The sequence below is a fragment of the Bos taurus genome, chromosome 7 (assembly GCF_002263795.3).
Source record: "Bos taurus isolate L1 Dominette 01449 registration number 42190680 breed Hereford chromosome 7, ARS-UCD2.0, whole genome shotgun sequence".
NCBI lineage: Eukaryota > Metazoa > Chordata > Mammalia > Artiodactyla > Bovidae > Bos > Bos taurus.
The window spans coordinates 46,791,404-46,817,980 of record NC_037334.1 but is presented as its reverse complement, the minus strand read 5'-3'; the positions used below and the strand labels follow the sequence as shown (position 1 = coordinate 46,817,980).

At 52.2% G+C, this 26,577-nt stretch overlaps 1 protein-coding gene and 1 long non-coding RNA gene across 19 annotated transcripts in view; one reads left to right on the top strand and one right to left on the bottom strand.

Annotated features, from left to right (window-relative positions):
- Positions 1-17,329, top strand: part of MACROH2A1 (macroH2A.1 histone) — an 81,902-nt gene extending 64,573 nt beyond the window's left edge. For 4 of the 7 annotated variants that reach the window (XM_024994341.2, XM_005209377.3, XM_005209376.3 and 1 more), the window contains 3 exon segments: positions 5,687-5,776; positions 8,122-8,296; positions 16,555-17,329. In XM_024994341.2, coding sequence (XP_024850109.1) covers positions 5,687-5,776; positions 8,122-8,296; positions 16,555-16,720 — 431 coding nt within the window. In that variant the 3' untranslated portion in view covers positions 16,721-17,329. 7 annotated transcript variants of the gene reach the window in all.
- The window catches only part of LOC104969177 (uncharacterized), a 273,877-nt gene continuing 255,036 nt past the window's right edge, over positions 7,737-26,577 (bottom strand). For 10 of the 12 annotated variants that reach the window (XR_009495264.1, XR_009495266.1, XR_009495265.1 and 7 more), the window contains 2 exons: positions 14,737-15,581; positions 7,737-13,565 (listed from right to left, as the gene is read on the bottom strand). This is a non-coding gene — a long non-coding RNA (uncharacterized lncRNA). Of the gene's footprint in view, positions 13,566-14,736; positions 16,556-26,577 lie in introns of those variants that run through there. The other 2 variants (XR_009495260.1, XR_009495259.1) reach the window with 2 other exon arrangements.

Genomic DNA, 26,577 nt, shown 5'->3' with positions numbered 1-26,577 from the left:
GCTCTCATTTTTGGCCACCTTTGTAAGATGGCAGATTTCTTTACCGGGAGAGACGCCCATGCCAGAGCCCAGGCCCGACCCACACAAACTGGGTGCAGTAATGGGCTGAAGACGTGAAAACTGGGACTCAAAAATGCCCTGCTTGAACTTGTTTTCCAACTGCCTTAAACAGATACTTTCTTTTTTTAGGGGGAAAAAAAAGTGCCCACAAGCTAGAAAAGGTGAGGATTCATCTATTCACAATATACATAAAAACAAGATTAGAATAAGAGGTAGGCCTAGAAAAATATTTTTACACATCTAAGGGGAAGAATAAAGAATAAAAATTCCTCTGTGCACACCTATACTGTTTTCTCCGTTTTCAAGAAATGTCCCTTGAAGGTAGACAAAATGATGAACTTCACAGGAATAAAAATCAAACCCTAAACGGTGACTGCTGCCGAGAAAATGGAGAAACTTGTTGTTTTGGTCGGCCTGATAGTCCACATTTAAAAAAAACCAGATGCCATGTTTTAGTAGCCTTCTCAGTGGGGTGCCAGTCTTACAGGCTTTTGCGAAGTGAAACGGGGCATTCGTTGTTCTTTCTTTTAACCTTTGGAAATGATCTCGTGTGTGTTTCTCTTTTTTTGGACCTGTCATTCAAATGTTTAATTTAAACATGTCACATTTGATATCCCTCCCCTCCTCCGCTCACCCCCACCCACACGTGCGCACACCTCGTGGACTGACTGCCCTTTGGCTCGTATGTTGGAATCGACCAGGTAGGCCAGCCCTGCCACTGGGGCCTTAGTAAATGTGCCTGTGTGTGGGTCTCGGTCCAACACAGTTGATATACATTTGTTTACCTGTTATAGTTGCAAGTTGTACAGGCTGACATTGCCTCGATCGACAGTGATGCTGTCGTTCACCCGACAAACACTGACTTCTACACCGGTGGTGAAGTAGGTAATGCCTAGCCGGGTGCTGCCGAGTGTGTGTGTGCATGGTCAGTCGGCCGCCGCAGACAGCTTGATCCTTTGACAGCTATGCAGGGCTGCATTCATTTCACACTTCCAGCTGTCCTGACCTTCCCCGGGTCTCCCGTCCCCGGGTCGTGAATGCGAGAAGTATAGCTAACTGTCAGCCAGGTTACATCATGCCGCTCCCAGCTGGGCCCACTTCTGGTTTGGAAACTGGTTCAGCAACATCATGTCCTCACTTGCTTCCTAAGGCACAGCTTTAAGCTGCCAGGGGGATGCAGCCCAATGCGCTGCGTGGCATCCATGACCGCTTCTGTGCCCTTCTGTGGACCAGACACACAGCAACGCCTGTTCACAGGTCTGTGTCAGAAGCACACTCGTTCCTGACAGTGGCCTTCAACTTTAAGTGCACGCTGGGGGAACTTGACAACCCTCTCCCACTCTCGTGTTCTCAGACCTTAAGTGCACGAAGGTCCCCTCATTCTGATTTTGTGTTTCTAGACACTCTTGAGAAACACTCTCCTGGACCCAGAGAGCCCCTTCCTCTCCCCAGCAGCTGACCCACATGGTGGCATCTGGCACTAAGTAGCTGGCATCTGGCCCTAAGTAGCTGTGGGTGGGGCAAGGCAGAGTGAGCAGACTGGCATAGACAGTGCCCTGCTGTACCAATGTGTTGAGGGGCTTCTGTAATGTGGGTGTGAAGGCATCGGGGAGTGATGGCAAAACAGCGCAGGTTTGGAGCTAGGTAGGAGGTAGGATCCTGAATCCTAACCTTACCATCTCCCAGATTTGGGGCCTCGGCAAGTCACCTGACTCCTCCTCAGTGCCTCGGTTTCCCTGTCCATAATAGTGTGAACAATGAGAACTGTGTTGAATCACGTTAAGTCACGTAAGCGAAGCACCACGCCTCATGTCTGGCTCGTGAGAGGGGCTCGCTGTTGTCGTCTTGCTCTCAGGTGCACGTATGACTCTTACGTAAGCGTGCTGATCCTGAGAGCAGCATTTCTGAGTGTAGACTCCAACACCAGCTTCCAAAGAGAATTGGCTACGTTTCTATTAAGGACAGAAGTGAAGTCATCTTGAAGGATGAGGCTGTAGGGATCTGCATGAGTGTCCCAGACACTAGCAGCACAGCAGTTTAGCAATCTGTAGCTGTCCAACTCTGCTCAGTGTCAGTCACAAAGCCCGCTGTTCACAGTCAGCCCCAGCCACTGGGATTTGGGCTGATTGCTCTCCTGGGCATTTTGGATTTTGGATAAGGATGGAAAGACAAACTGGATGGAAAGTCGGGATTTGCCAAACCTGCTAGGCCGAAATGAAATCAGGCTGTAGGCAATTAAAATAAACTCCCCTTTCTCAAGATTTTGGAGGAGTTTAAGAGCTCCTAAGTCAGGCAGCTTAAGCGAAAGATACTTCCTTTCTTAACCAAGTGAAAACTTGATGGGAGGGAAGTACTGATTTGGAGGAAAATAAATAAACAAACAGCTAAGGGCTTATCTTTTCAGCCAGGATTGGCTAAAGCCTGGGTTCATCCTGCCGTCCCAGACTTTGGGTGAAATGGAAATTATGAAACTTGCTGGGCAAAAAAATCTTGCCCAGGGGAGAGAAAGGAAGGGCCAGCCTGCTGCTGCTTGGGAAGTCTTTCCTCAGGATTAGCCACACCAGGAGGTGGAGCTGGAGGTTTTGAGGCCAGCAGGGGTAACAGGCAGAGCCAACTGTCCCCACCCCACAAGAGCTCAGTCCTTCATAAACCATGCATGGAACTGGTCTCCTTGGAATAATGACAGGGCTAGTGCTTTTCTCTCTGACACACATGCCCTTAACTCACTCATGTGCACAGGGCAGGGAAAAGTAGCCTCAGTGACATGTAATTAACCTGGGTCTGAGAGCTCTGCCAAGGCTACCTGGCACGTCACTCCCAGACACTATCAAAACAGGTCCAGACAACCTGACTGGCCAAGGAGCAAGACTGTACCAGGACTAAAACTCAGGGCTTCCAAAGCCCACCTCTGTGCTTTTTCTCTGAACCAGTCCAAACTAGAACTGAACCCAGATCTCTTACAATACCAAAATAATGGTCAACCAGATTCACACATGGTCTCAATTGGTTCCAGCTCCCACTTTGATGTGTGAGAGGGGAAAAGAGGAAGCGAGGATGTAATCACTCCACTTCTCATATTTGGTGTGAATTCCCGAGTCCCGAGACTGCTGGAAGAAGGAATGCGAGTGCAGGAATGCTTAGCCCCAGTGATTAACTTTTACCCATCAAAAAGTTCTTTCTAACAGTGAAATAGACCACAGGCTGAGCCTGACATTTGTCCAAGCCTAAATTTTTGCTTAGGCTGTTTTGAACACTGATACTTATGCCTGCTTTCTAAGCATGAAATAATGTTCTTGTTCTCATGGGAGTAACACATGTTTATGCTTGGGGGCAAATAAGCCAATTGCTTTATGATTAACCCTGAAGTTAAGCCTAAAAAGCAAGAGTCTTACATTAAGAGTGTTGACAATACAGTTGAAATGGGCCTGTTTCTTGTTAAAAAGTACACGTGTGTCTACATGAACATGTGCATACATATGTGTGTGTAGGAGTCAAGTCCTGACCGGGTTGATTGCCTGCAATCTAGGATTCAATTTTTAAGTTTGGGAAATGCATTAAGTGTAATTTAACGTGCAAATTTCACTTCTAATTAAAGCAAGATTTAATTATAAGTAAAAATTTTAAAGTAAACACTCTTCCTAAGATAAAACACCTTTAATTATAAATCAGCCCATTTTCTTAAATTTTCTATTTCAGAAAGGTGTCAGTAGTATCAATACAGCACTGATATTACCTTCCAAATTTCCCATTCCTCGTAAAGAGTAGGAAGACTAGAGAATGCGTCCTGAAATAGTCCTGCCTAGAGCATGTTCGTATCCATCCCTCAAGCTGGAGGATGGATGAGGAGGGAAGGCCAGACCAGGTGTAGTTGGTCAGCAGTGTTTGGGATCCAGCGACTTTAGACTTCAGATTCATTTCTCTCAGTTGCATGGATGTTTCGGGTGATCCTGTAACTAGGCCTCACTCACCTGGGTTGTAGCCTCAAACTCTGCACTTCCCGGTGGTTGAAGCTGAGCCATGAGGCCCAAGCCTGCTCCCCTAAGCCCACTGGGCACTGTCCTGGATGCTGAACTTTGTCACAAACACCAGAGGCCGTTGCCGCTGTCAGTGAAAGTCTCTGAAGCGGGCGGACGTGTTTCACCTCTGCACGCCTCTGCCATTTAAAGCCCACTTCACTGCTTTCCAGCACAGGTGAAGGCTTGTGGGCAGTGCGGGCTAACGAGGAGGGGCACTGGATCCCACCTCAGGGATCCCACATTAATCTCTGTCTGAAAGCCAGGCCTTCCCCTAGCTGAGAGCTCCTCATGGATGATGGCCTGCTGCTCACAACCATTCAGGCCCCCAGACTTCGTAGAGTGGGCGGCTTATAGGCGGTGCTTGCCAGTAGCCCTTGTGCTGACTTATTTGTGACAGTGCCCAGGCCATCTGCTTTTCCTTCTAGACACTTCCTGGGGTTACTTCACCCCTCCACAATAACATGCTAATGAGGCAGGTTTCTCTAAGATAATCAGACCTAGTCATTCCAGGGTGAATCCAAAGAGAATCTGGGCTGGTGCATCCCAGTGCACCCTGACTGACCCATAACAGAATATGCCGGGGGCACCTGGAATTTTCCATGACAAACGGTGAATCTTAAGGGGAGTATTTTATCCTCTTGTGAGGAATGTACTTTAAAATGTGCACAGCTGAGGAAGCAGAGCTTAGGGAAGACCGAGGCCCCATGCTGGCCAAACTTAAAAGGATGATTCTGAGTGCTTCTCCCTAGTGAGACATTTAACCCACAGACCTTATTACAGGTGTCGATAATCATATTTGGGAACTTGGCTTTCATAGGAGGAATTGATTACTTAGTAAGTACCCTAATTTAAGAAGAAGTGCTCCCCAAATCCCATTTGATTTTTAAAATCTGGTCCTGAACAGACATCCTTCTTTCCAAGCTTTAAGTTCATCTTTAAGCTCTGTTTCTGATGTTGCCCTCCTTTACCTAAAACGATTCTGAGTCATTAGTGTGATTAAGGAAATACTGTCTGAGGCCATTTTTTTTTTTTTTTTTTAATTCACACATGACACCAAAGCTGCAAAATAGAAACTAAGCGTGGTAGTAGGGCTAGCCCAAAGGTGGCCAAATCTGAATGCTTTCTTCTGGGCCTGCTGCCAAGAGGAGAGCTAGCTGCCTGATGGGGGCCTGCTATGCTTCCTCTAAAACCTCCTTATTTGGGGGTTCTCCCCAGAGACAGGGAAGAAAATCCAGGGGGAGGCATCAGCCTTGGAAGCCAGCACCATCTGGTTTCTCACGCTGGTGGAAAGCATGCGAGACAGGCATGCTTGCAGAGAACAGGCGTCGCCTTCACATCTCTGGCACATCCAGGGTCACCCCGTCACCCCCACATAAAGGGGCAGCAGAGGTGGCCCAGTGACCAGCCGTGCAGAGTGGTGACTGGCTGATAGTGCATCTCTTCTCAGTTTCACTTTTCTGACTCAGCCACAGCTTTGTTCCTATCTTGCAGCTGCCTGGGAATTTAGCTGGTCAGATCATTTTTAGTATGTAATCATCTGACATGCTAAGTGTCTGTGTGTGCCCTGGGACCCGGGGATGGCGATCTGACCTCGCCCTGTTCTTGTCTAGGAAACACGCTAGAGAAGAAGGGTGGCAAGGAGTTTGTGGAAGCTGTCCTGGAACTCCGGAAAAAGAACGGGCCCTTGGAAGTAGCTGGAGGTAAGGAGGGGCAGCACCCTGCTTATCTGGGAGTGGTACATGCTGTATCATGGAAACCATTTTACAGGACAGATTAGAATTCAGAGGTGTATGGGTGTCTCCGAGATGGAGGCAGAAGAAAGCCTGGTAGACTTTTTATCACACACTAATTGTCAGGAGAGTTAAGGGTTGTGAAAATTGCCTTTCTAAAGTTTTTTCCTTATTACTTAAAATAGCTTCTAAATGTTTGATGTCTAGTCCTCAAATTTTAAGCAGTTACAGAAGCCAAACTTGGCAAATCTGAGAGCTGAGAATTATAGTGATACTGAGCCATCTGCAAAATTGCTGATGAGAGATGCAAATGAATCATTTCCATTCAGCCATCTGTGTTTTTAATGGGAGTAATATAAATACACATCTCTCATTTGCCAATTATACCTTTCCTGATAAGAGGGGTAAGAAAATGAAGTGTGAGATGAGGAGAATTACTGCTGAGAACTCAAGGCAGGGCACTGCTCCCTGCTGCCAGCCTGGACCGGGGGATTTTAGGTGGACACAGGGTTTCCTGAGCACCTGAGAGTCAGGACAGGGGGCAAGGCTGACTCACCCACCAACTGTGTGAGAACAGACCATTCCCTTCCTTTCTCTCTGGGCTCGTTTCCTCTTCTTACTAGATGGTTCCCCAGTGCCCATTCCACATCCTATTTATGATTTTTAAAATGAATCTTAATTAAGTATGGGCATCAATGGTTCCTAGGTCACACCCACACAGCCTTCTCTGAGGGTCCCCCAGGCCTTACGCCTCCTTCCTCAGTGCCTGCACATGAGCGGTAATAAGAGGGTGGCATTGCATTTGACCTCTGCTCTGCCAGTTCATTTCAGTTTTGCCTGCAAAGGGCAAGGCACTGAAGAGAGTTTGTTGGGGCACAGTTACCAAGCTCTTGCAGGAAGTTGCCCTTGGAACTGCCCACACTGAACAGGGAGGACACGCACAGCATAAAGCACCCAGCCAGGGGCTCCTGGCCTTTCCTCAGTCCCCTCCTGGCGCCTCTCTGTGCTAGCCCGGCGTCCTTCCCATTGGTACTTCAGTTCAAGCCCGTTTGGTGGCCCTCAGCAGGAGGTGTGATGAGAGGGGGGCCCTGATGCTGCTACATACCATCGTAGCTGGTGACAGAGGAGCCACAGCTGGTGCCAACCCATTAGACTTAGCACAACTAAAGGTACGTTTGCTTGTTTCCAAAAATGCGAACCACATTTTGATCTTTATTCTAAGATCTATTTTAGAAAATGTTTTAAAATATTTTTAAGTATGAAGGAAATAGATAATCACTGCTAACAGAGGTTTTATCTTTTCCAAGCATGGTTTAGCAGTTACTTCTCATGTGGGCAGACCTGTGAATTAAGTCCCATGGTGTCAGTCAAGCCCGCAGTTCTTGAACCAGTCAGCAGAGCCAGGACTCAAAGTCAGACCTGTGACTTTGGGTTCAGACTGTTGCTACTGCATGAGACACTTCTCACAAATCCCTCTTCTCTGGATTCTGCTAGTCAAATAGCAGACCCAGTAACAACCAAGACCCCTGGATAGCACTTGGGTGTTCTTCACAAATTGGGTTTAGGGAACATTTGATCAAAAAGGTTGGGGTGTCTTAGTGGAACGGTGGATGGAGACGTGAGTGTGCTCCTGTACAGAAATCTGGCAGGCAGCATTCATCAGACGCCTTGGTTCTAGAACCACCTTCTTTGCACTGCAGCTTTTGGGATGGGAACCCTGGTACATGCTCTGGGAGCCAGGGGCTGACCTGTCACATTTCCTGGTGGGAGCAGACCCAGACCACTGTCTTTAGCTGGAGAGAGGCTTCTCCTAGGAGAGGAAGAGAGTAAGATGGGAAACGGTTCCATCCTAAAAACACAGTCCAATTAATTCTGTCAAAACCAGCAGGATGGGTTGGTCAGGGAGAAGACTAGAACAGCAGACATGCTATTTACTTTCCCAATAGGTTTATTCTGAACCATGTCTGAGAGATTTATAGATACATCATAATTAAATGCACATGAATCCACTTGAGGGAAAGGCGGTTGGACCCCCAGAAGGCAATTAATTGGAGGCTACAAACATTCTGACACATTTGGTCAAGTTAGATGGTTAACGCTCTGCCTTCTGGGAGGGTAGGGAGAGTGTTTACTGTGACTTTGGCTAAAGTTCCTGATGGTGATGCATCCTAACGCCGGCTTCCCAGGTGTGGGGGTGGACGTCCCCCTTAGAGGGAGGAGGCTCTGGGGCCACGCGTCTGGGGGGATGTGCTGGAGAGTGGTCCTTGCGCTTTGTGTGGGAACCCCACTCACTGCTCCTCGCTCGTCCCCTGCAGCTGCTGTCAGTGCAGGCCATGGCCTGCCCGCCAAGTTTGTGATCCACTGTAACAGTCCCATCTGGGGTGCAGACAAGTGTGAGGAACTTCTGGAGAAGACGGTGAAGAACTGCTTGGCGCTGGCGGATGACAAGAAGCTGAAGTCCATTGCCTTTCCATCCATCGGTAGCGGCAGGTAAGGGCATATGGCGCTCTCCCCGGGGTGTGTGGGCCACACTGGCAGAGAGCTCCGTGCACACGGTCAGCTGAGGCTGCGTCCAGCACTCTCTAGGCAAAGCCCCTTCCCTGTGGGATTCCCGAGTGTTCTCCACCCTCCTCTCTACCTGTGTCTCACTGCCCTACGCATGAGGTGGATCTGACTGGGCAGGTACGTGAAACAGGGCTGACCCCTCTTCCCAGCCCTGAAATCTTCCCAGGGAGACTTACAGAGGTTGTGGGGAACAGTACAACTGCCCCTGAGACAGACACACAACCCAGAGCGGCAGCCCTGGAAGGATGGAGTTGTTGAACCTCTAATGAGGCAGGTAGGACTCAGCCACAAGCCCCCAACCACAACCCCCCGACCCCAGGTGGTACACCCCAGATGTCAGCACATAGCCCGTAAGGTCCCTGCCTGTCAGCAGCACTGCACTCGGGCTTGGGCCTGGCTAACCAGCCGAGTGATAGCAGGCAGACGAACCCCGCCTTTGGCTCTAACCCCCTACCCTGTAAAAGAAACGTGATCGTCCCCTTCATCATGCAGCATCTCAGGACCGCTCAGACATTAAGGTGCTCTCTGAAAAGAGCATGCTTTGAGAACTCTGCCATGAAGAAGGTGGGATGGCTGCCTCTGAGGCTGTGTCTCACTGCCCGTCACATCTCCAGGCTCCTCCCTCCCCAGGGTCTGAGCCTCAGGCCTCTAGAAGCCTCACCCTCTGGACAGGGCACAGTAGCAAGTGGAAAGTGGCCTTCAGAGCTGCTACAGCCCAGGGCACTGTGTCGGCAGGTATCAGTCCCTGGGGCATCCTGCGCACACGGAGAGCCTTGCAGGGTCTCTGCCATCAGTGCCTCCCAACACCTGAGGAAGGCGGGCTGTGCAGTATAGCATGGGTCCAGCACACTGACGCCCCGTGACGCGGCCAGCTACACTGTCCTCCTGGGCCAGAACCGTTCTTTGTGCACATAGAAAGCTGCTCTTCTCAAACATTCCCCTTCCAAACCCACGAGGAGGACAGAGAGTGGACTTGGCTGGTTGTACCCTTGTGCAGACCTTGTAATGCTGCTTCCCTGAACAGTGCCATCACTGAGGGGCCCACAGCCCACGTGCCAGAGCGGTCCTGGGATGTCTGCTTGAGCGGAGCTTAGCCACTATACGCAGAAGGCCTTGCCTGTAGGCAGACAGGCACCGTGTGCCAGGGTCACAGTAGTCACACCAAAGGGCCTGATACGGGAAAACTGTTCCCCGGAGCCTCTGCCTCTCCCCGTCCCTCTCCAGCAAGGACAGAAGAAGCATCCCCCTCCTGGAGCTGAGCTACGGGTGCCACACCTCCCCTCGGGCCCTGCAGTTCTGGGCAGTGGGAGGGGGCACAAGGGCAGAAGCGGGCTCTCTTCTGGGGCTTACTAGCGAAGCTGGTGTGTGGGAGGAGGGACCCTGCACAGAGGACAAGGGAACGTGCACGCCGCCCCCGCCTCGAGTCCCCGTGCTCACCCTGCCCCGTGCTCTGGCCCCATCACCTCCAAGTGCAGGTACGTCCAGAACGGACGCTGTTGGTGTTTTGGATTGTCGTCTGTCTTTCTAGTTGCCATACGTCTTCATTCTGTTCTCTTCTGCCAGAAGCAAAACTTGACCATCATTTTAAAAGCCAATACCATGTAAATACACATTGAAAAGAAAGCAAAGCTGACAGAGCTAGAGCATCTAACAGCCCTTTCGGCTGGTTCTAAGAGCACCCGGCAGACACGCACCCTCCATAAAGCAGTCAGCAAGCACCCAGCAGTGAATTTCCCCAGGGACTGACCCTACTCAGTCCCAGAGCCCTTGCAAGTTTTTTTTTTTTTTTTTTTTTTACAACGTGCTCTTGGATCTGAGCATAATTAGCCAGCTTCCTGCTTCTCCCACTTACCCATCCTCCCACAGAAATTCTGTTATTTGGCATGGCTGTGTGACCTTTGGGAAGTGAATCACCCTCTCTGTCCCTGGCCTGCCTTATCAGCTAGTGAGGCTAAGGGACTGCCCTTCCTCACAGACGGTTCTAAGGCACAGTTAATTAGCGTTTCAGATGCACTTTGATCTACTCTGATGAAAGGTGCTTCCGAGGAGAGAAGCAATAGAGGAGTCTTTATTGGAGGTAATAATTTCACGCTCCTTCATATGACTATTGGGAAATTTTTAATTGAAGCATAAAAGTCATGCCCATAAAAAGAGCATCTGTTATTACAAACTTATTTACATTTTTCACGGAGTAAAATGTTTTAAAAAATAATCAGTTGAAAGCTTTTAAGAGGGCAGAATGCCAAAGACAAGCACATGTGCATTGCCGCCTGGCCCCACATCTGTGGGGCAGACCTTGCCCCACAGAGCCGTGTAAACAGCTGCCCTCCCTTTCATGAGCAGAGAATGGGATTACACCAGAGCCGGCCAGTAAATCACAGTGGGGTTTAGGAGGGGAAATAAAACAGCTTGTTTGTGGCATCCAGTGTCTCCAGCATAAAAGTCATGCTGGAATGAAAACAATATAAATGCAAACATGTTGGTGAAGGGCTGTGGGATCACTTTCTCTCAGCCAAGGCCCGGTGTCACGGGCATGTGGAGGCTGACCACACCCCTGCACTGCCTTCCTCCAGCCCCTAAGAGTAGGAGCCAATCCTAGAGCCCACTGAAGGCAAATGAGACCCACAGTGTAGCCCTGGGCTTGGGAAACCGCCTCTGGCCCTCCTGTCCTTGGGCATCCTGCTCACAGTATTTATGGATTCCCCCCGACTCCCTCTGCTCTGTTTGACATTAGAGGACGACCCCTCTCCGGAGGGGCAGCACTTGGGGAACAGCTAGTGTGGGGCTTTGATTAAACTCTCCTTAGATTTATGAGCCTAAAAAGGAAAGCCAGTTTGTTTTCTTCAAACTACCATTTATGGCTGTTCATTGAGTTTCAGGAGTGGTGCTAAACCTCCTATCTGCAGTATCCTCACAGCAATCCCACAAGGTGAGCAGCACTGTTAATTCAACTCAAAGGCAAAGGGGAAGCTTAGAGCGGTTAAGTCACTCACCAGAGGTCACACAGCATGTACTTGCAGAGCCAGCATTTCATCCAAGGCCCTTGGCTTCAGTGCTCTTGATATTAGGCACATGGAACCCCCACCTAGTGTCCCCTCTGGTCAGCCTTGCCAGAGGATCACACCACTCCTTGCGCACTCTCTGTGGGAGATTTTAGACAACCTTGGAAACACTGCTTGGAATTCCCTGACCTGCCCAGCCACAGCATCAGCCTCCCTGCTCCCTGGGCATGGGCCTTAGAAGACAAATACAAAGAAGAGACAAACTCTATTGGGGAGAATTACTTACATGAGCCCTGAAGAGAAGGTAAGAGGCCTCTGGGGGGGTTGTGTTGCCCTGGCCTCTCTCTGGCTTTGGAGGCACTGCGTTGGATGCCAATGCCTTCTGAATTTTAGCTTCACCCTCTTGTAACCTACTGCTCTCAGCTCAGACCCTGAGAGCCTGGTCTTTACCTCTGGATAGAGTTGTCTCTGGTTGGAGAGTTATTCAAAGCCAGATAGAGCACAGGAAGGCCCAGGAGCACAGTGTGAAGTAGACCTACTCCCAGCAGACGGGATCCACATGGGGCGACAGACACTCTGCCCGCATCACCCAAGCTACCCTGCCATCTTCCAAACAGCCGAGACAATTAAACAGGTAGCCTGGTCCGTGAAAACCAGAGTCCATCTAGAAGCCACTTTTGTTCTTAGCCTTCAGGCTTGGGCCTCTAGTCTTTGCCCTCCAGAAAATCCACCTGGGCTCTCCAGCTCCCAAGACACAGCCTCTCCCCACAGGAATCTCTGGGTCCCTGGTCAGCCTCTTCAGCACTGCCCCTGGCCTGCAGGCCTGCCTTACCAGGCCTGGAGGCCAAGCTCACTGGAAGCAGGGACGCCTGGCAAAGCCCTAAATGAAGAGGGGCTCAGCCCAGCTGGAGGCAGGAAACCCTCTTCTGTGAACCCGAATCTCTGCCATCCAGATGGGACAGTGGACAGGAAACCAGTGTGTACAGACAGCCCCCAGCCATCACCGAGCAGGTGACCTGGGAGGGCACCACACGGAGGTAGCCCATGGAGTCCACTTGCAACAGTCATGGAGACTGAGGCCTCAGACACAACTGGAGTGACTTCAGGGAAGCTTAGACACCTTCTTAGTCTGGTCAAGGCAATAAAAAAGGTCAAAGTGGAAGATAAACTCTCTGAGGGGTGGGAAGCCCTTTCTCACAAAGCACCTTAAGACACTGAGGGGCCACATGGAACATGGGGGGCTCCCAGCTCTCGGGGAAGCCCACCTGCATCCCCATCGTCAGCACCACGCAGAACCTGCTTCCTAGTGGAGGAAGCTTGTGCTGAGAGAGGTTGGCACGATTCAGACTGGGATCTGACTGGAGTGGGAGCCCGTGTCCACCCTCACTCTAGAAGCAGTGGCAACTGGTCTCAGCCAGGAGGCAGACACAGCGTGGCAGCGGTAGAACAGAGTGACTGGAGAGGAAGACCCAGCCAAGCAGAGAGGCAGCGGTTATTCCACCCACGAGGGAGCCCAGCCAGCCAGCCAGCAACTAAGCCAAGAGATGAGTGAGACACACAGAGGTGAGCACCTCTCTCTAAACTGGTCGGAGCTGCACCAGGAGGGCGATGGAGCCCCTGCCCACACCACAGCAGTCAACGGTTGACGGCCCTCCACGAGAACTGGATGCTGCAGGCCTGGATGGCGGCCCTCTGGGTGCCTTGACTACAACTTTGTCAGCAGAGACAGCAGCAGTCACCCAATCCCAGCTGTCACAGGGCCTGGGAGGCCATTTCCCACCATGTGTACCTTTAGAAAGACCCTGTTCCCACTTTATAGGTGACACTATTGATTGAGGGCTCTGTGTAGTGTCTTGTTCAATGTGCACAGCCTCTCCAGGTAATAAATACTTGATTACCCGCCTTATTTCACCAGGTGGGGAAACAAGGCACAGAGCCAGGGCCCAGACTCAAGTCCTGTGGGGCTCCAGGCTGCTGCGTCTTACACATTCCATTCCATTACAAATACTTCTAAGTGTGCCTACTAGAAATTGTTTTGAGGCCGTACCTGAAGACAAGAGGAAAGCTGCTGCCACCTCCATTCCTTCCTGGTGGCCTGTGTGGTCCAGAGTGGCCACAGTCCCATGGCTGGGTTTCTTCTTCAGGCTGTGACTGCCTCGGACACAGGTCTGCGTTTGTCAGCAAGAGGTCTCCTGGAAACAGATCATGTTCATAGTCACCCAACAGCAACCTTGCAGGACAAGCCAGATCAGCCTGTGCTCCCTTAACAGTGGGGCATACAGGCCTGGGCACTGTAGCTCTATGACCTCCCCACTTGTAGGTTCTTAACCTCTGGGCCCACAGTACAAGTTCAGATTATCAAGTCTACCCTGACTGTGTGTAGAACAGTGGCTCTCAGAGCATCAGACTTCCTGGCTGGAGCCCAGAAAACTGCATGTTGGCCACCCTTCCGTAATCCTGATAGAAGCTAAAGTGGAGAACTGTTGACTGAGAGGAACAGGGACTAATATCCCTTCAGTCAGAGTCACACATCCTCCAGGGCAGAGGAATGGGAAGCTGGGGGAGAAGGTCTGTGTCAGAAAGTGCTGGGCACAACAGGTGCAGTGGCTGGCCTGGTGAGGGCGCCCCAGAGAGGCCCCGCCACGTCTCTGTACCACACCATCTCCCCTGGCTCGGGCAGAGCAGCCTCAGAGTGGCACGAGGGCAGCTCACGAAGCCCTGCCCAGAGCCAGCTCCAGTGGGGCACATGCCAGAGGAGGTGAGCTGTGACCATCAGGCCACACGACAGAGTCCCTCACCTCGGCCCAGCTTACCTGTGCAGGCAAGGACACCCAGGAGGGCATCGTTAGTAGGGTGTCTGGGGCTTGTGGAGCCTGGTCTTGGGCTTCCAGTGCAGAGGTAACACCTCCCAGTGCTGCCCGGCCCCTACCTAGCCAGGTGGTGTGTACAGGCCGAGCTCTGCCTGGTCAGAAGCCCCTGGAGTTCCTGGCCTGAGTGCAGGCTGCCCCCAGCGGTGGGTGGAGCTCTGCGGTCCTGCTGCTGCCCCCCACCACCACCCGGCGACCCCACTCCTGCCTGTCTGCCCAGCGGCAGCTGCCTCCTCATGCTTTTCTCATCAGGATCAGAACAAGTGGGATCGTTTTAATTGATGAGTTCTCCGGACAGCATCTGTATTTACAGCAGGAAAATAAACATTTGCTCTTGGTGAGATGCTTCAAGGGGGCCCTTATTCGGGTGACCCTGGGACCCTGTGCCTGCACGCTTGCACCCAAAGTGGGCCTGGTCCCCCTTTCAAGAGTGGGGGGTGGGGAAGGAAGGGTAGCCCCTCCAGGGTGTGAGCTGGGTGCCCCACAGCACACTCACCAGAGAGAAGCGCCGAAATAGAAGGTCAGCTTTACTTCGTGCAGTCATTCCAGCCTGCGTCTTATCCTGGACAGCATGGCCTCTGTGCTTCTTGACTCCTGTGAGGAGAGTCAAGGCAGCTGAGCCAGGCTTATGAGAACAGCTTCTTGCCAGGCTGAGCCTGCAGGTCCCGGAGTGGGGATGAGAAACTTCCTGCACTGTTCCCACCACCCTCCACCCCAGGCCGCCTGTTGGTCACCCCAACTCTGCTGGTGCACAGAGCCCCCAGGGGGTCCTCAGGTGGAGGCTGCCTGTCTGGAGCACCATCCTGGCCAGAACACCTCTGCAGCTCTCTCTCAGCTTCTGACCCTGGTCTGGTTACAGGCTCGTGTATGCTGGCTGCCGCCAGGAGTGCCCTGTGCTTGGGGCGGGGGAACCTGCGAGGGAGCCCCAACTCTGGGGTGCACCTACTACATACAGCCTGCAGGCTCCTCTGCACAGACTGGGAACAGGTCTGGGGTGATGCCCGTGTCATCTAAGAGTGAACTTCACTTCTGAAGCATTCAGGAGTTAGTAGGGGTCCATTATCAAGCTGAGTGAAGCCCTGTTTGATCGAAAGCAAGTTGCAAGAATGGCTTTCTCCTCGGCCCTGAAAGGCTCTGAGTGCTGACGAGATTAAGTGCGACCCTCCAAAAGAAGCTAAGGTGGTGCACATCTCACAGCGCTTAGCGAGTGAGCCAGGGAGAAATCCTGTACCTGACACATTTGAAAGCCTCTCGCCAGGCAGCAGGCACACCATTCGAAGCAAAGTCAAGTTGGCCCCACACTTCACACTCCAAGGTCCGGTCGGATGGAAGACGGTAGACCTGCAGATGAACAAAGAAATCCCCGTGGATTCCAGCCCCTCAGTCTTGCCCTCAGTATCCTGAACTGTAGACGGGTCAGTAAGAGCCTGAATCCAGGGCCATTATCTGCCCTATACTAAGCCTAGTCACAGTCCTGGATCCTGTGGGTCCGCACCTGCAATGTTGCCCAGGAACAGCCCCGGGCACACACGGAGCAGAGTGCTTATCCTGTTAGTCCTGCCTTTCAGATTCTTGCCTGAGTTCTGAGCCACGTGACATTTACTTTAAATGGAATTGTATGTGAATTCACGTCAGTTTGGCGTGGAGACTTGGATGCTGTCCCTTGGGATGAAGAGCCTACTTGTCCCAGGGCTGTTCCCTTACACAGCTCCCTGACACTCGGGCCTATGGGGTGTCCAAGCTGGTGTGTACTGGGAGGAGGATATTCGGCACCCATGAAATCGGAAGGCCCATGGGGAGGGTGCAACCCTTTACCGTGGACAAGACAGAGGCTGGTGCTTCCTGGAGAAGCTCCAGCCTCCATTACCCCTGAGACTGAGCCCCCCGGAGAGCCTTTGGGAGCCTGGGCTGTATCTCAATCCCCATGCTAGTCCCAGTGATGCTGGGAAGAGAACTGTGAGTGTTCACACCGCCCACAAGAGATAGCACACACCCCACACGCCACGAAACACAGACCTGTCGCCTTGCTAACTGCCTCTCAGAAAGCATCATGGCACGCCCCCTGTTGGAGCACACAGCGTATTTTCCTGCAGGACACAGTTTGCCGCCGCTTCATCCTACCCCTGCCTGGTGGCCCTCACACCTGTGTCCGAGCAGCCAGAGGTTGAGGGCCGCTCGTGAACCCCAACACAGCACCAGGCCACCATGGCACAGGGAACTCGAGGGGCTCCTGGAGGGAGGAGGTGGCTGGGGAGGGTGGACCGGTGGCCGCCGTGGCCCCGTAGTTACTGAGCCCTCGTTCTCTCTCTCCCAGGAACGGTTTTCCGAAGCAGACGGCAGCTCAGCTGATCCTGAAGGCCATCTCCAGTTATTTCGTGTCCACAATGTCCTCCTCCATCAAAACGGTGTATTTTGTGCTTTTCGACAGTGAGAGTATAGGCATATACGTGCAGGAAATGGCCAAGCTGGACGCCAACTAGGCTGAGGAACTGCAGGCCAGCCCGCACCGTGCCCCCGCCTCCAATTTGAAAGAAAGGAAAGAAAAAAAGAAATCCCCTCCACTCCTAGTGGGAGGCGGGAACCCTTTGATTTTTTTCCCCCCAGTTTTGCTCATCTAGGGAAAATAAGGTTTTGGTTTCCAGTTTAATTGTGTTTGACCTTCTAAAATGTTTTTACGTTAGCACTGATAGTTGACATTACTGTTGTTAAGCACTGTTCCAGACCGTGTCTGACTTTAGTGTAACCTAGGAGATTTTATAGTTTTATTTTAATGGAATCCTGCCTGATGCAGAGCAGTGGGGAGAGCAGTCTTCTACGTGGGGCAGAGCGCAGGAAGCCCGTTTCGTAACCGTGTGTCGTGGTGCTTTATTGTACACCCAGTGGCGTTCTTTTTACTATAATGTTCCTTTTTTCCTCCCCTCAAGAAGAAAAATCATGAATTTGCAGCAGACTTAATTTTTGTTTACTTTTTGTCTTAATGTTGGATTTGAAAAATGAAAGATTTAAAAGGCAGAACAGAATCTGTTGTCCTTAATTATATTTGCAATTTGGAATTTGTGTGAATTGATTTAGTAAAATGTTAAACTGTTCTGACTGGTGTGTTCCAACTTACTGTGCCCTTGAGTCCTAAGTCGGTTTCTCTCATCACAGGAATGGGGGACCCTGGGTGGGGCAGCCCACCCCTGAGAAATATTACAGTGGTCACTGCACCCTGGGGTAGGGAGAGCAGCCTCAGACCCTGATGGTCTCTAGGGGGGAGTTCGTATAAAGTCTCCTTTCATCCCATGACACCGGGCAAGGGTGTGATCCCATTTCATGGATGAGAAAGCGGATGTTCCAACAGCCATGTGGGTGGCAGGTGGCAGGCTGGTCCTCCAGCCTGGATCTCTAGACTCTGAGCTCCGCTTTCTCCTGCCACCTCCTCCCTCCTGACCATCTCTCTGACTCATGGCTGGACCCAGAGCCCCTGGGCCACTTACTTGCCAGATGGAGTGACAGAAGCCTTCAGCCCTCAACCCGGGCCATGCTGTTTCCTACAGGATGGGGTCCCTGTTACTGGGAGCTCTCCAAAGGCAAGGAAGGTGCTGTCACCAAGGCCCCCATCATGCTGTCCGCTTTCACAGCGGTGGGTGTTTAGGGATGATCCCTGCCACACCAAGGCCCCCATCATGCTGTCCGCTTTCACAGCGGTGGGTGTTTAGGGATGATCCCTGCCACACCAAGGCCCCCATCATGCTGTCCGCTTTCACAGCGGTGGGTGTTTAGGGATGATCCCTGCCACACTAGAGTAGCGAAACTCTGGCTATCTCAACTTGTTAGCAAAATGCAGACACTCTGTGCTTCAGAAGGGACATTCACCTTAATCTAAATTTGCCTAAAAGGCACAGAAGACTGCTTTTGTCACTTTAGAAAAGAAACGTGCCTGATTCTAAAGCAGACTTTACCCAGGAGGAAATACATAGCACGCTGCATATCTTGGATGAATGTAAAGGATCATTTTTCCTTTCCAAACTGTGCCTAATGAAATAAAAATAGAATTCCTAAGCCATCACACAACCAGCCTTTTCAATGAAAAAGCAACTACAACACTTCTCACTCAAACCTGAAAGATTTTTTGAAATTTTCCTAAACATAAGGTGTTATTAAGACTTACATTTCCCCCCAAGATCTTTACTGTGTCTAGATCACATATTCCTACTTATTAATTATATTTTGGCAAAAAGAAAGGTTTTTTTTTTTTTTTTAAAGATACATCTTCGGATTAACATATACATACTACCATATATAAAACAGATAATCAAGAAAGACCTATTATATAGCACAGGGAACTATTCAGTATGCTCTAATAACCTAAATGGGAAAACAATGAAAAAGAATAAATACATGTATAACTGAATCATTTTGCTGTACACCTGAAACATAATATTGTTAGTCAACTATAGTCCAATATAAAAAATTTTAAAACAATAAGAAAAAAAGAAGATGCATCTTAAAAATGATATCACTCCATCAGTAATATCTGCACACGTCTTCCTGGACAAACCATACTGAGTATCCATTCACCCAAGAGTGTTGTCTGTGCAGATGACACCTGTGATGACGCTGGCTTCTAGGAGCTGGTTATTTGCTGTGTGCCAGGCACTGTGTTGAGTCTCTTACAGGTATCATCCATTCTGCCCTTGTGACAGCCCTGAAGGGCAGGTCCTTTTGTTAGAGCCAGTTTACAGCTGAGAACACAGACTGGGAGAGATTGAGTACCTTGTGATCACACTGCTAATTCGTGATAACCAGATTTAAACACAGAAATGCTGACCACCAAGACAAGGCCCAAGATGGCACACTAATCAGCAACAAAGAGAGGCCACTTGGCCTTGGTGCCATTATCAACTCAGAGACTGAAACACAGATGGAACAGAGGTTTAAGTAGTTTCTAGGTAAATGGCATTTCCTTCGCCCTGGAAAAGGAACACCTTAAAACCCAGTCCTGTGTTTATCAGAGATCGTCCACTAGATGTCACTCAAAGGATGGGAAGCCAAGAGAGGAGAGCGCTGCAGGTTTCTGCTCTTCGATTGTGCACAAAAGAATAGACTGCATTCATCAGGATTTGTGTGAATTATTTACCATAATCACCTAAGTGTTTCTAAACTTTCGATAATCCAGAGTGTGTTGTGCCCCTGAAATGTGGGCTCACTGAAGAAATTCTTTTCAGTGACACTGAGGGAAAGCACGCCAACCCCTCGCCTGGGATCCCCATTATCTCTAAACCACCCTGTCTGTTTTCAAAACTGAGATCAAAAACTGTTCTCTGATGTCGGCCTCATGTTTACAGGGAAAAAAGAAAACAGCTCATTACTTTAAAAAAAAAATGGTATGAGTGCAAGGAACCACTTGAAACGTACACAGACCTCAAATGAAAAGTCTGCAGTTAGTAAAATTTACCAGAAGTGAGATTATTCTGGGAAGGGAGAAACCTGCAGCCTCTGCAGAGGTAAGGGCTGTCCTCGTCTCCCTGGTGCTGTGAGCTGTGTTGGAGGCAGGCTTGCAGTGAGCAGGGAGGGAGCCACTCACCCCACGGCCACCACGCCTGAGCCCCAGCCCGACCTCAGGATGCAGCCGGCAACGCAGCCTGTGCCGGCAGCTGGGCAGACAACACCCCCTCCTGCTTACTTCTGAGGAGCAACCTTTGCCCTCAGCAGCTGGGCTCTGCCCCGAATAATCCAGACGATTTCGTCAGAAAGCCTATGAGCTTCCTTAAATGACATCTGAGATCTAACACAGTGCCATGGCCCCAACTGGGACCACACTGACAACTACTGTGTGAGTGTGTGTGTGTGCGTGTGCATGTGGACATGTGTGTGTACTGGTCCTCTATATACATCATTTCATCTACTTCTCATGGCAAGCCTAGGAGGTTGATCATACCCTCCCTATTTTATAGATGAAAAAATTACAACAGAGAGGTGAAGTGTATCCCCCAAGCTATCAGTGTGGAATGGGGTTTGACCTCAACTGTCTATGTCTATAGATGGAGTTCTTCCCATCCCCTCTGCCCTGGGGACTGGCCCCTCCTATGGTATGCACTCCCAAATTTTACTCCAGTGAGACATGGCTTCTTGCCTATTCAACTTCTAGGTCCTATGCAGCTGGCCTGGGGGTATACGCAGAACCCGGATGATAGGCAAACAGAAACACGTATTTAAAACAATCCAGTGGCTTCCCAGGTGGCACAGTGGTAAGGAATCTGCCAGCCAGTGCAGGAAGATGCGATAGACTCAGGTTCATTCCTTGGGTCAGGAAGATCCCCTTGAGTAGGAAATGGCAACCCATTCCAGGATTCTTGCCTGGAGAATCCCATGGACAGAGGAGCCTGGCAGGCTACAGTCCACGGGGTCGCAGAGAGTCAGACACGACTGAGCACATAGCATACATGCGCAGTGGGCTTCAAGGACTCATGGGGCGCTTACTCTGAACGAGGCTCAGGCCAGGGCCTCCTGCAAGGACAGGTGAGACGCTGCCTCTGCCCAGCAGTGTGGGTGACCCACAGACTTAGCCACTGTATGGGCAGGGGCTTGGCAGGGGGAGCTGCACCCACGGGCTCACAGTGCTCAGGGAGACTTTCTGGGAGCAGACAACCTACAGCCAGGCTGTGTGGGGAAGGTTGGAATCTTCTAAGCCAAGACAGCCAGGAGACAGGGACGAGCGGCCGGACGGCACACAGGCATCTCTGTCCCAGCCAGGGAAGCTCGCCGTGTCCCTGTGCTGGGAGGTCCGGGTCTGCGGCCTGCTCACAGCCAGGCAGCCACGCCAGCCCTAGCTCTGCCCCATCCCTGCCCCCAGCATGTGGAGCTGTCCATCCATGGGTGTGTTTACCTGGGTCAGGTGACTGTGTTTGGTCCTAGATACAGTTAGCCCTGACAGAGACAAAAAGGCAAGAAGGAAAGAAGAGAAAAAGGAAAGGGAAGGGATGGGAATAAGAGATGCGCAGTAATTGCCCTCTCTCACTCCATCACATCCCTCAAAACCCTGAGGCCCCATGGCTGGTCTGTTGTTGAGTCTGGCCTTCCTGGAGACGGTAGCAGCCTGGACCAGTCGATTCAGGGTGCTGGTAGCCCCCTTGTTTCCTTCTGTGTCATGCAGGCTGTATCCTCAGTCACCCTGAGTGGTCCAGCTCTCATCAGAGGCCACGGTGGCTGGGGGATGGCATGGCCCATTTATTCTTTAGCAACCATGGTGTTTAATTTTCATGGCCAGGCGCCACTGACCGGTGTTATCTTGGGAGCTGGCCTCAGTGCCGCCTCGAAGCGATCCACCTGAAGGCACTGGGGGTGGGAGGAGGGTCCCAGGCCAACCCTGGCCGAGAAGAAAGGGAAACACTCAATGGCAAAGGGTGAGGCCGCCTTTTCTTTGGCTTTTCTCCCATTTATAACCTGGCCCGTTGTGTTTGCTTCTGGGGGCCCCGATATCAAAATAATATCGCATGACCCTCCTGACAGGCAAGGCAATAAAACTGCTCATTAATCCCGGCCCCCATCACCGCCCCTCCATGCTCCTCAGCAAAGGTGTGTAAATAGACTGGCCTTTCCCTGACCCCTGAAAACCAACCCAGCCGGGCGCCTTTGTCAAACTCAGAGAAAGAATCTCAGAAACTCTCTCTCCATAGACGGCACTTTCCCCTCACTCCCCTGCTCCCACTCAAGTGACCCACCATCACACACATGTTCACTCACACCCACGCTCACACGTGTATGCACACACCCTCCCACACACGTGCATGTGCTCACTCTCACTCACCTAAGGCAGGAGACTCCAGGCCCTGTGTGTCAGAGGGGGCAAAATCAAGGGACAAGCAGAGAAACATCCACCTTGAACAGAATCAGCCAGGACTCTCTGCTCTATAAGACAGCTTACCTTCCTGCTCAGCAAAGCCCTCCCTGGCCTGTTTCACCCTTTGAATGTGCTTTTTCTGCTAACTCTCCCTTGAGCATGCTTAGAAGGGGCACCCACTGCTTGCCAGAGCCCCCTGGGGCCCAGCACCCACAGCAGAGGGGGCACCGTCACATGTCCTGGCGCACATGCCACAGGTAATGTCATCACTGGCGAGAGGCCACCTGAGTCCTGAGCACAGACCTGGTATTACAAGGTAAAGGTCCCTGTTTGCACTGTGGGTTTATGATGACACTTTGGAGGCTTTCCTGGTGGCGCAAATGGTAAAGAATCTGCTGGGACCTGGGTTTGATCCCTGGGTCAGGAAGAGTCCCTGGAGAAGGGAATGACTACCCAGTCCAGTATTCTTGCCTGGAGAATCCCATGGATCGAGGAGCCTGGTGGGGTCGCAAAGAGTCGGACACGACTGAGTGACTAACATTTTCACTTTTCACTAGGGAGGGCAGAAAGCTCAGAGTCCCAGGACGACACCCTCTGAATCTTCTTGTGTCTAAATCTAGGAAACCAGAGCCACGACCCCAACACAGAAGAACGTGGCCCCAGGATGCAGGCGGCCCAGGTGAGCCGGTCACATGTGCCTTGCTGGCAGGAGTCCCTTCCAGGCTGAGTTCTTGGGCAGGCGACCTTGATCCCAATGACCTGGGATGTCACATGGCCCTCAATTTCCATATACAACCTTCCCACAGATGAGCAAGAACCCTGGTCTCCTCCTAGCCAGGCTGATGGCACAGTCCCCACCAACCAACAGGAGGTTGGGCTCCAGGCCTGACCTTCTCGACATGTTCACCTATGCACACCATGCCCAGGCTGGCTGGGAAACCTGATATTTCTGTACCTTGAAATGACAAAGCTTCCTACGCTTAGGAGAATAAATTAGAGTTGAGTTCAAGGAGGCTCAGCTGCGGCCGATGGGCAAATTGATTTGCTTCCCATCTGGGAGATTAAATTCCACTGCCCCAAAATGGCAGCAGGGTAATGAGCTGTCAGTCAAACACTGCAGAGCTGGGGCCGTGCGCCTAATTGAACCCTGGCAGCTCCTCATTAGGGCCCCTCAGGTCTGAGCTACGGATTCCCACCTTGAGACAGCCTCCGAGCCCCAGAAGAGAAGCCACTTACTTACTTGGTCTTGCCACACAGCTTCTGTAATGAGATGCCACCTTGGGCAAAGGCTGGACCAACTTCAGGGAACTTAGGCTCAGCCAAGTACATACGACATGCTTGCGAACAGCCACTGATGGCCCCTCCAGGATTTCATTATGAGCAGACCCTAACACCTGGAGGATGCAGACAGCATCCATTGAGGTGACCCCCAGGGAGCCTCACTTTCCAGGGGCCCCTCAGCTGAACCCTCCTCTGCCTCAAGTGTCCCCAGTAACCCCAGGGCTACTCAGAGGGCAGCACCCCGAAACCATCACCATACCCCATCACTTGGCCCTTTCCAGCATGCAAGACTTGCATACACACAGAGGGTTCAATCCTAACACACCTGAGGTGATGGTCGATGTCTCCATTTATAAAATGGTTAAGGATATGAGACCATCCATGGAAGTTTTAAAAGCTGTCTTCGAAGTCGATAAAGGCCTGAGAATGGAGGAAGGCTGGTTGTTCTCTCCAGCTTCACCTTCCACCTCCGCCCCTCTTTATACCTGTCCTGACTCTGTGTCAGGCCAGTCATATCTTGCTTGCAAGACTTGGCATGTGTCAGTTCCTCGGCCCCGAACACATGACTGCTGCCTTTGTGTAACCCTGCTTGACCTTTTGGGTCTCTTCTCTTGCCCTTCCACCTCCTCCAGGAAGCCCTCCTGACCCCATCATCCGGCTGGGTGTCCTTCCTTGGTGTAGCCTGCACACCCACCAGTGACAGCACTGTACCTGCTGGACAGCTGTCCGGCGCTGACGGCCATCTCCCCATCAGACAGCAAGTACTGTTCATTCACACACAGCCCCGGAGCCCTCTGGGCCGAGCACCGCCCTCAGCTCTGATGTACAGCAGTGAGCAAGCAAAGAAGACCCCACCCTCCCTGAGTGCCCTGTGGCATCCTCAGTGCCTCACCCCAGGGAAGAAGAAGGGAAGAGGGACTCTCTCTCAGGGTTGCACAAATCACGGTCAAGCCGAGCCTGCTGGGACCCTCAGAAGCAAGCCAGCAGTCAGAGTGCCTGACTCAGAGGGGGAGGAGGAGGAAGACCCAGGTGCATACGCCCACTCCTGGAGCTCCGGTTCTGGAGCAACACCCTACTGGGTCTCTGGCTCCGTGTGTGCACAGAGAGGCTTCAGAGTCAAGTCTGATGTTGGCACCAGACTTCGGCTGACACCAGCCAGCCGGCCGCACAGCTAACGGCAGCCTGGATCTCGTGGTATCTGCTGTTTCCACTTCCTGGATCTTGATTTGAAAAGGGTGTGGACATGGAAACTTTCTGGCTAGATGCTAAATCCACAGTATCAATAGACAGGGACAGCAGCGGGAAATGTGTGCAGGAGAAACCTCTGTGTGACGGCGGCCGAGAGCCCTGGCCTGTGTGCCAGTGAGGCTGAGGTCACACCTTTCACAGGCAAGGGTATTAACCTGGGCAGGTGTCCTGGGTGGGCCATGGGCAGCATTTCCTGATGACCCCGACATACAGGCCTGAGTCAGGAAGCCTCTCACAGCCCCGGCCCCGGGACAGGACAACAGGCTGCAGCTCAGTCCAAGGCCTGGCTCCTGGTCCCATCAGGCTCCCCACCAGCAGAGAGAGGCTGTGATCACAAGCTCATGGCGCTTGTTGGCCCTGGTGAGTCTCCAAATGCCCTGGACAGGACGTGGGTCCGACCCTGAGCTGCTCAGACCACCAGGGCGCAGGGCAGGATCACCTGATGCCAGCTGCTCAAGACCCTGTCTGCCACCTCCACGCTCGGGGGAAACCGCACTAACACCACAACCAGGGATGTGATCGTGCACGGAGAAGCGGCAGCAGTATGAATGCTAGGAACACCAAGGAGCCTGCATGCGTCCTCTTGGCAGACCTTCCCAATGACCCTGACAGTGAACAAGCCTATCCCCACACTCTAGGTGAGGCAACGTGCACCAGAGACGTGCAGGGACTTAGCCAGACCACACCGTAGGAACCTGGCTGAACAGGATCCAAAACCAGGAGTAAGTCCCTCTCAAGTCAACTCTTGCTCCTTCTAGAACGCCCCACAATGGCCTCATAAGGTGCATTATCCCATTTCACAGATGAGGAAAACTGAGGATGGGGGCGGGTGGAATCAGCCCCTTCCACGAGGCCATAGAGCCAGGGAGAGGCTGGCCTTGGACGTCCTCCTGGGAAGAGACCGGCTCCAGTGAAGCCTACACTGACACAGGAAGCAGCACCGACTCTGCTCCTCTGCAGGCCGGGGACCTGGCCGAGGCCTTCCAGTAATTAGTGGGCTCTTGTTAAGACCCAGTCGCGCCGTGCCTGGGCCAGGGCTTGTTTTTGTTCCCAGGCGAGGCCCTCGCAGGAAGGCCAGGCGCACGTGCGCAGCCCCATAAATCCAGCCGGCGTCGCTCATTACAACGTTCCGCTTCACGACTCTGCCGCCCCAGCCGCTCGGGCTTCGCGGCCGCCGGGCCTCCCTGCAGCCCAGCTCGGCCGCCCCGCGCCGCCCAAGGCCTCAGACATGAGCTCATCCAGCGCGCGGCGTGTGAGGAAGTGGCCGGGCGGCGCTCTCGGCAGTGAGGGGACAATGTGCCCATTAAAGCTGTCAGCTGTCAGCCCCCCACCCCACCAAACACCGCGCCCCCTGGAGGCAGGACCACCCCACTCTGGGCCCCGCCCACCCTCCAGTGCATGAGGATGCGCCCCGGGGTGGGGCCTGTCCATTCAGGGGCTGAGGGTGGCCGCAGGAAGTGGAAGCAGGGTTGCGGGGGGACCGGGGAGGGGGGCATGAGAGAAGTGGGCTCAGAGACCTAGCCCCTGATCTCCATCCTGCTGCCAGTGGCTGTCCACCTCCCTGTGGGGTCTTGGGCTGGTCCCCCTGACCCTCTGAGCCTGCATCCCCACAGCTGTTGATGGGAAACCATGCCTTGCCTGGCCAGGAAAGCTCCACTCTGCAGCCTGAGACCTTGAGCCTCTGTACTTTGGTGTCTCCTCAGTCAGTGCAAAACCTGGCTCGTCTTCATCTCTGTGGTCTGAGGAACTGCTAGGGGATGAAGCCCCGACAGGTCACCCTGCCTCTTCCAGGGGTGGTCTCATCTGTTAAAATGGAGTTGGCAGCCCAGTGTCAGGGACAGATGCTCCATCAAAATGAGCTGCTTCTTTCTATTGCTCTGGTTCCCATAAAGGTCAGAAGCCTCGTGGCTGTCATGGCTAGAATCCAAACTCTGGCTAGGGTCAGTGTTTGACAGTAGCCAGCTCATCTCCATGCGGCCAGCT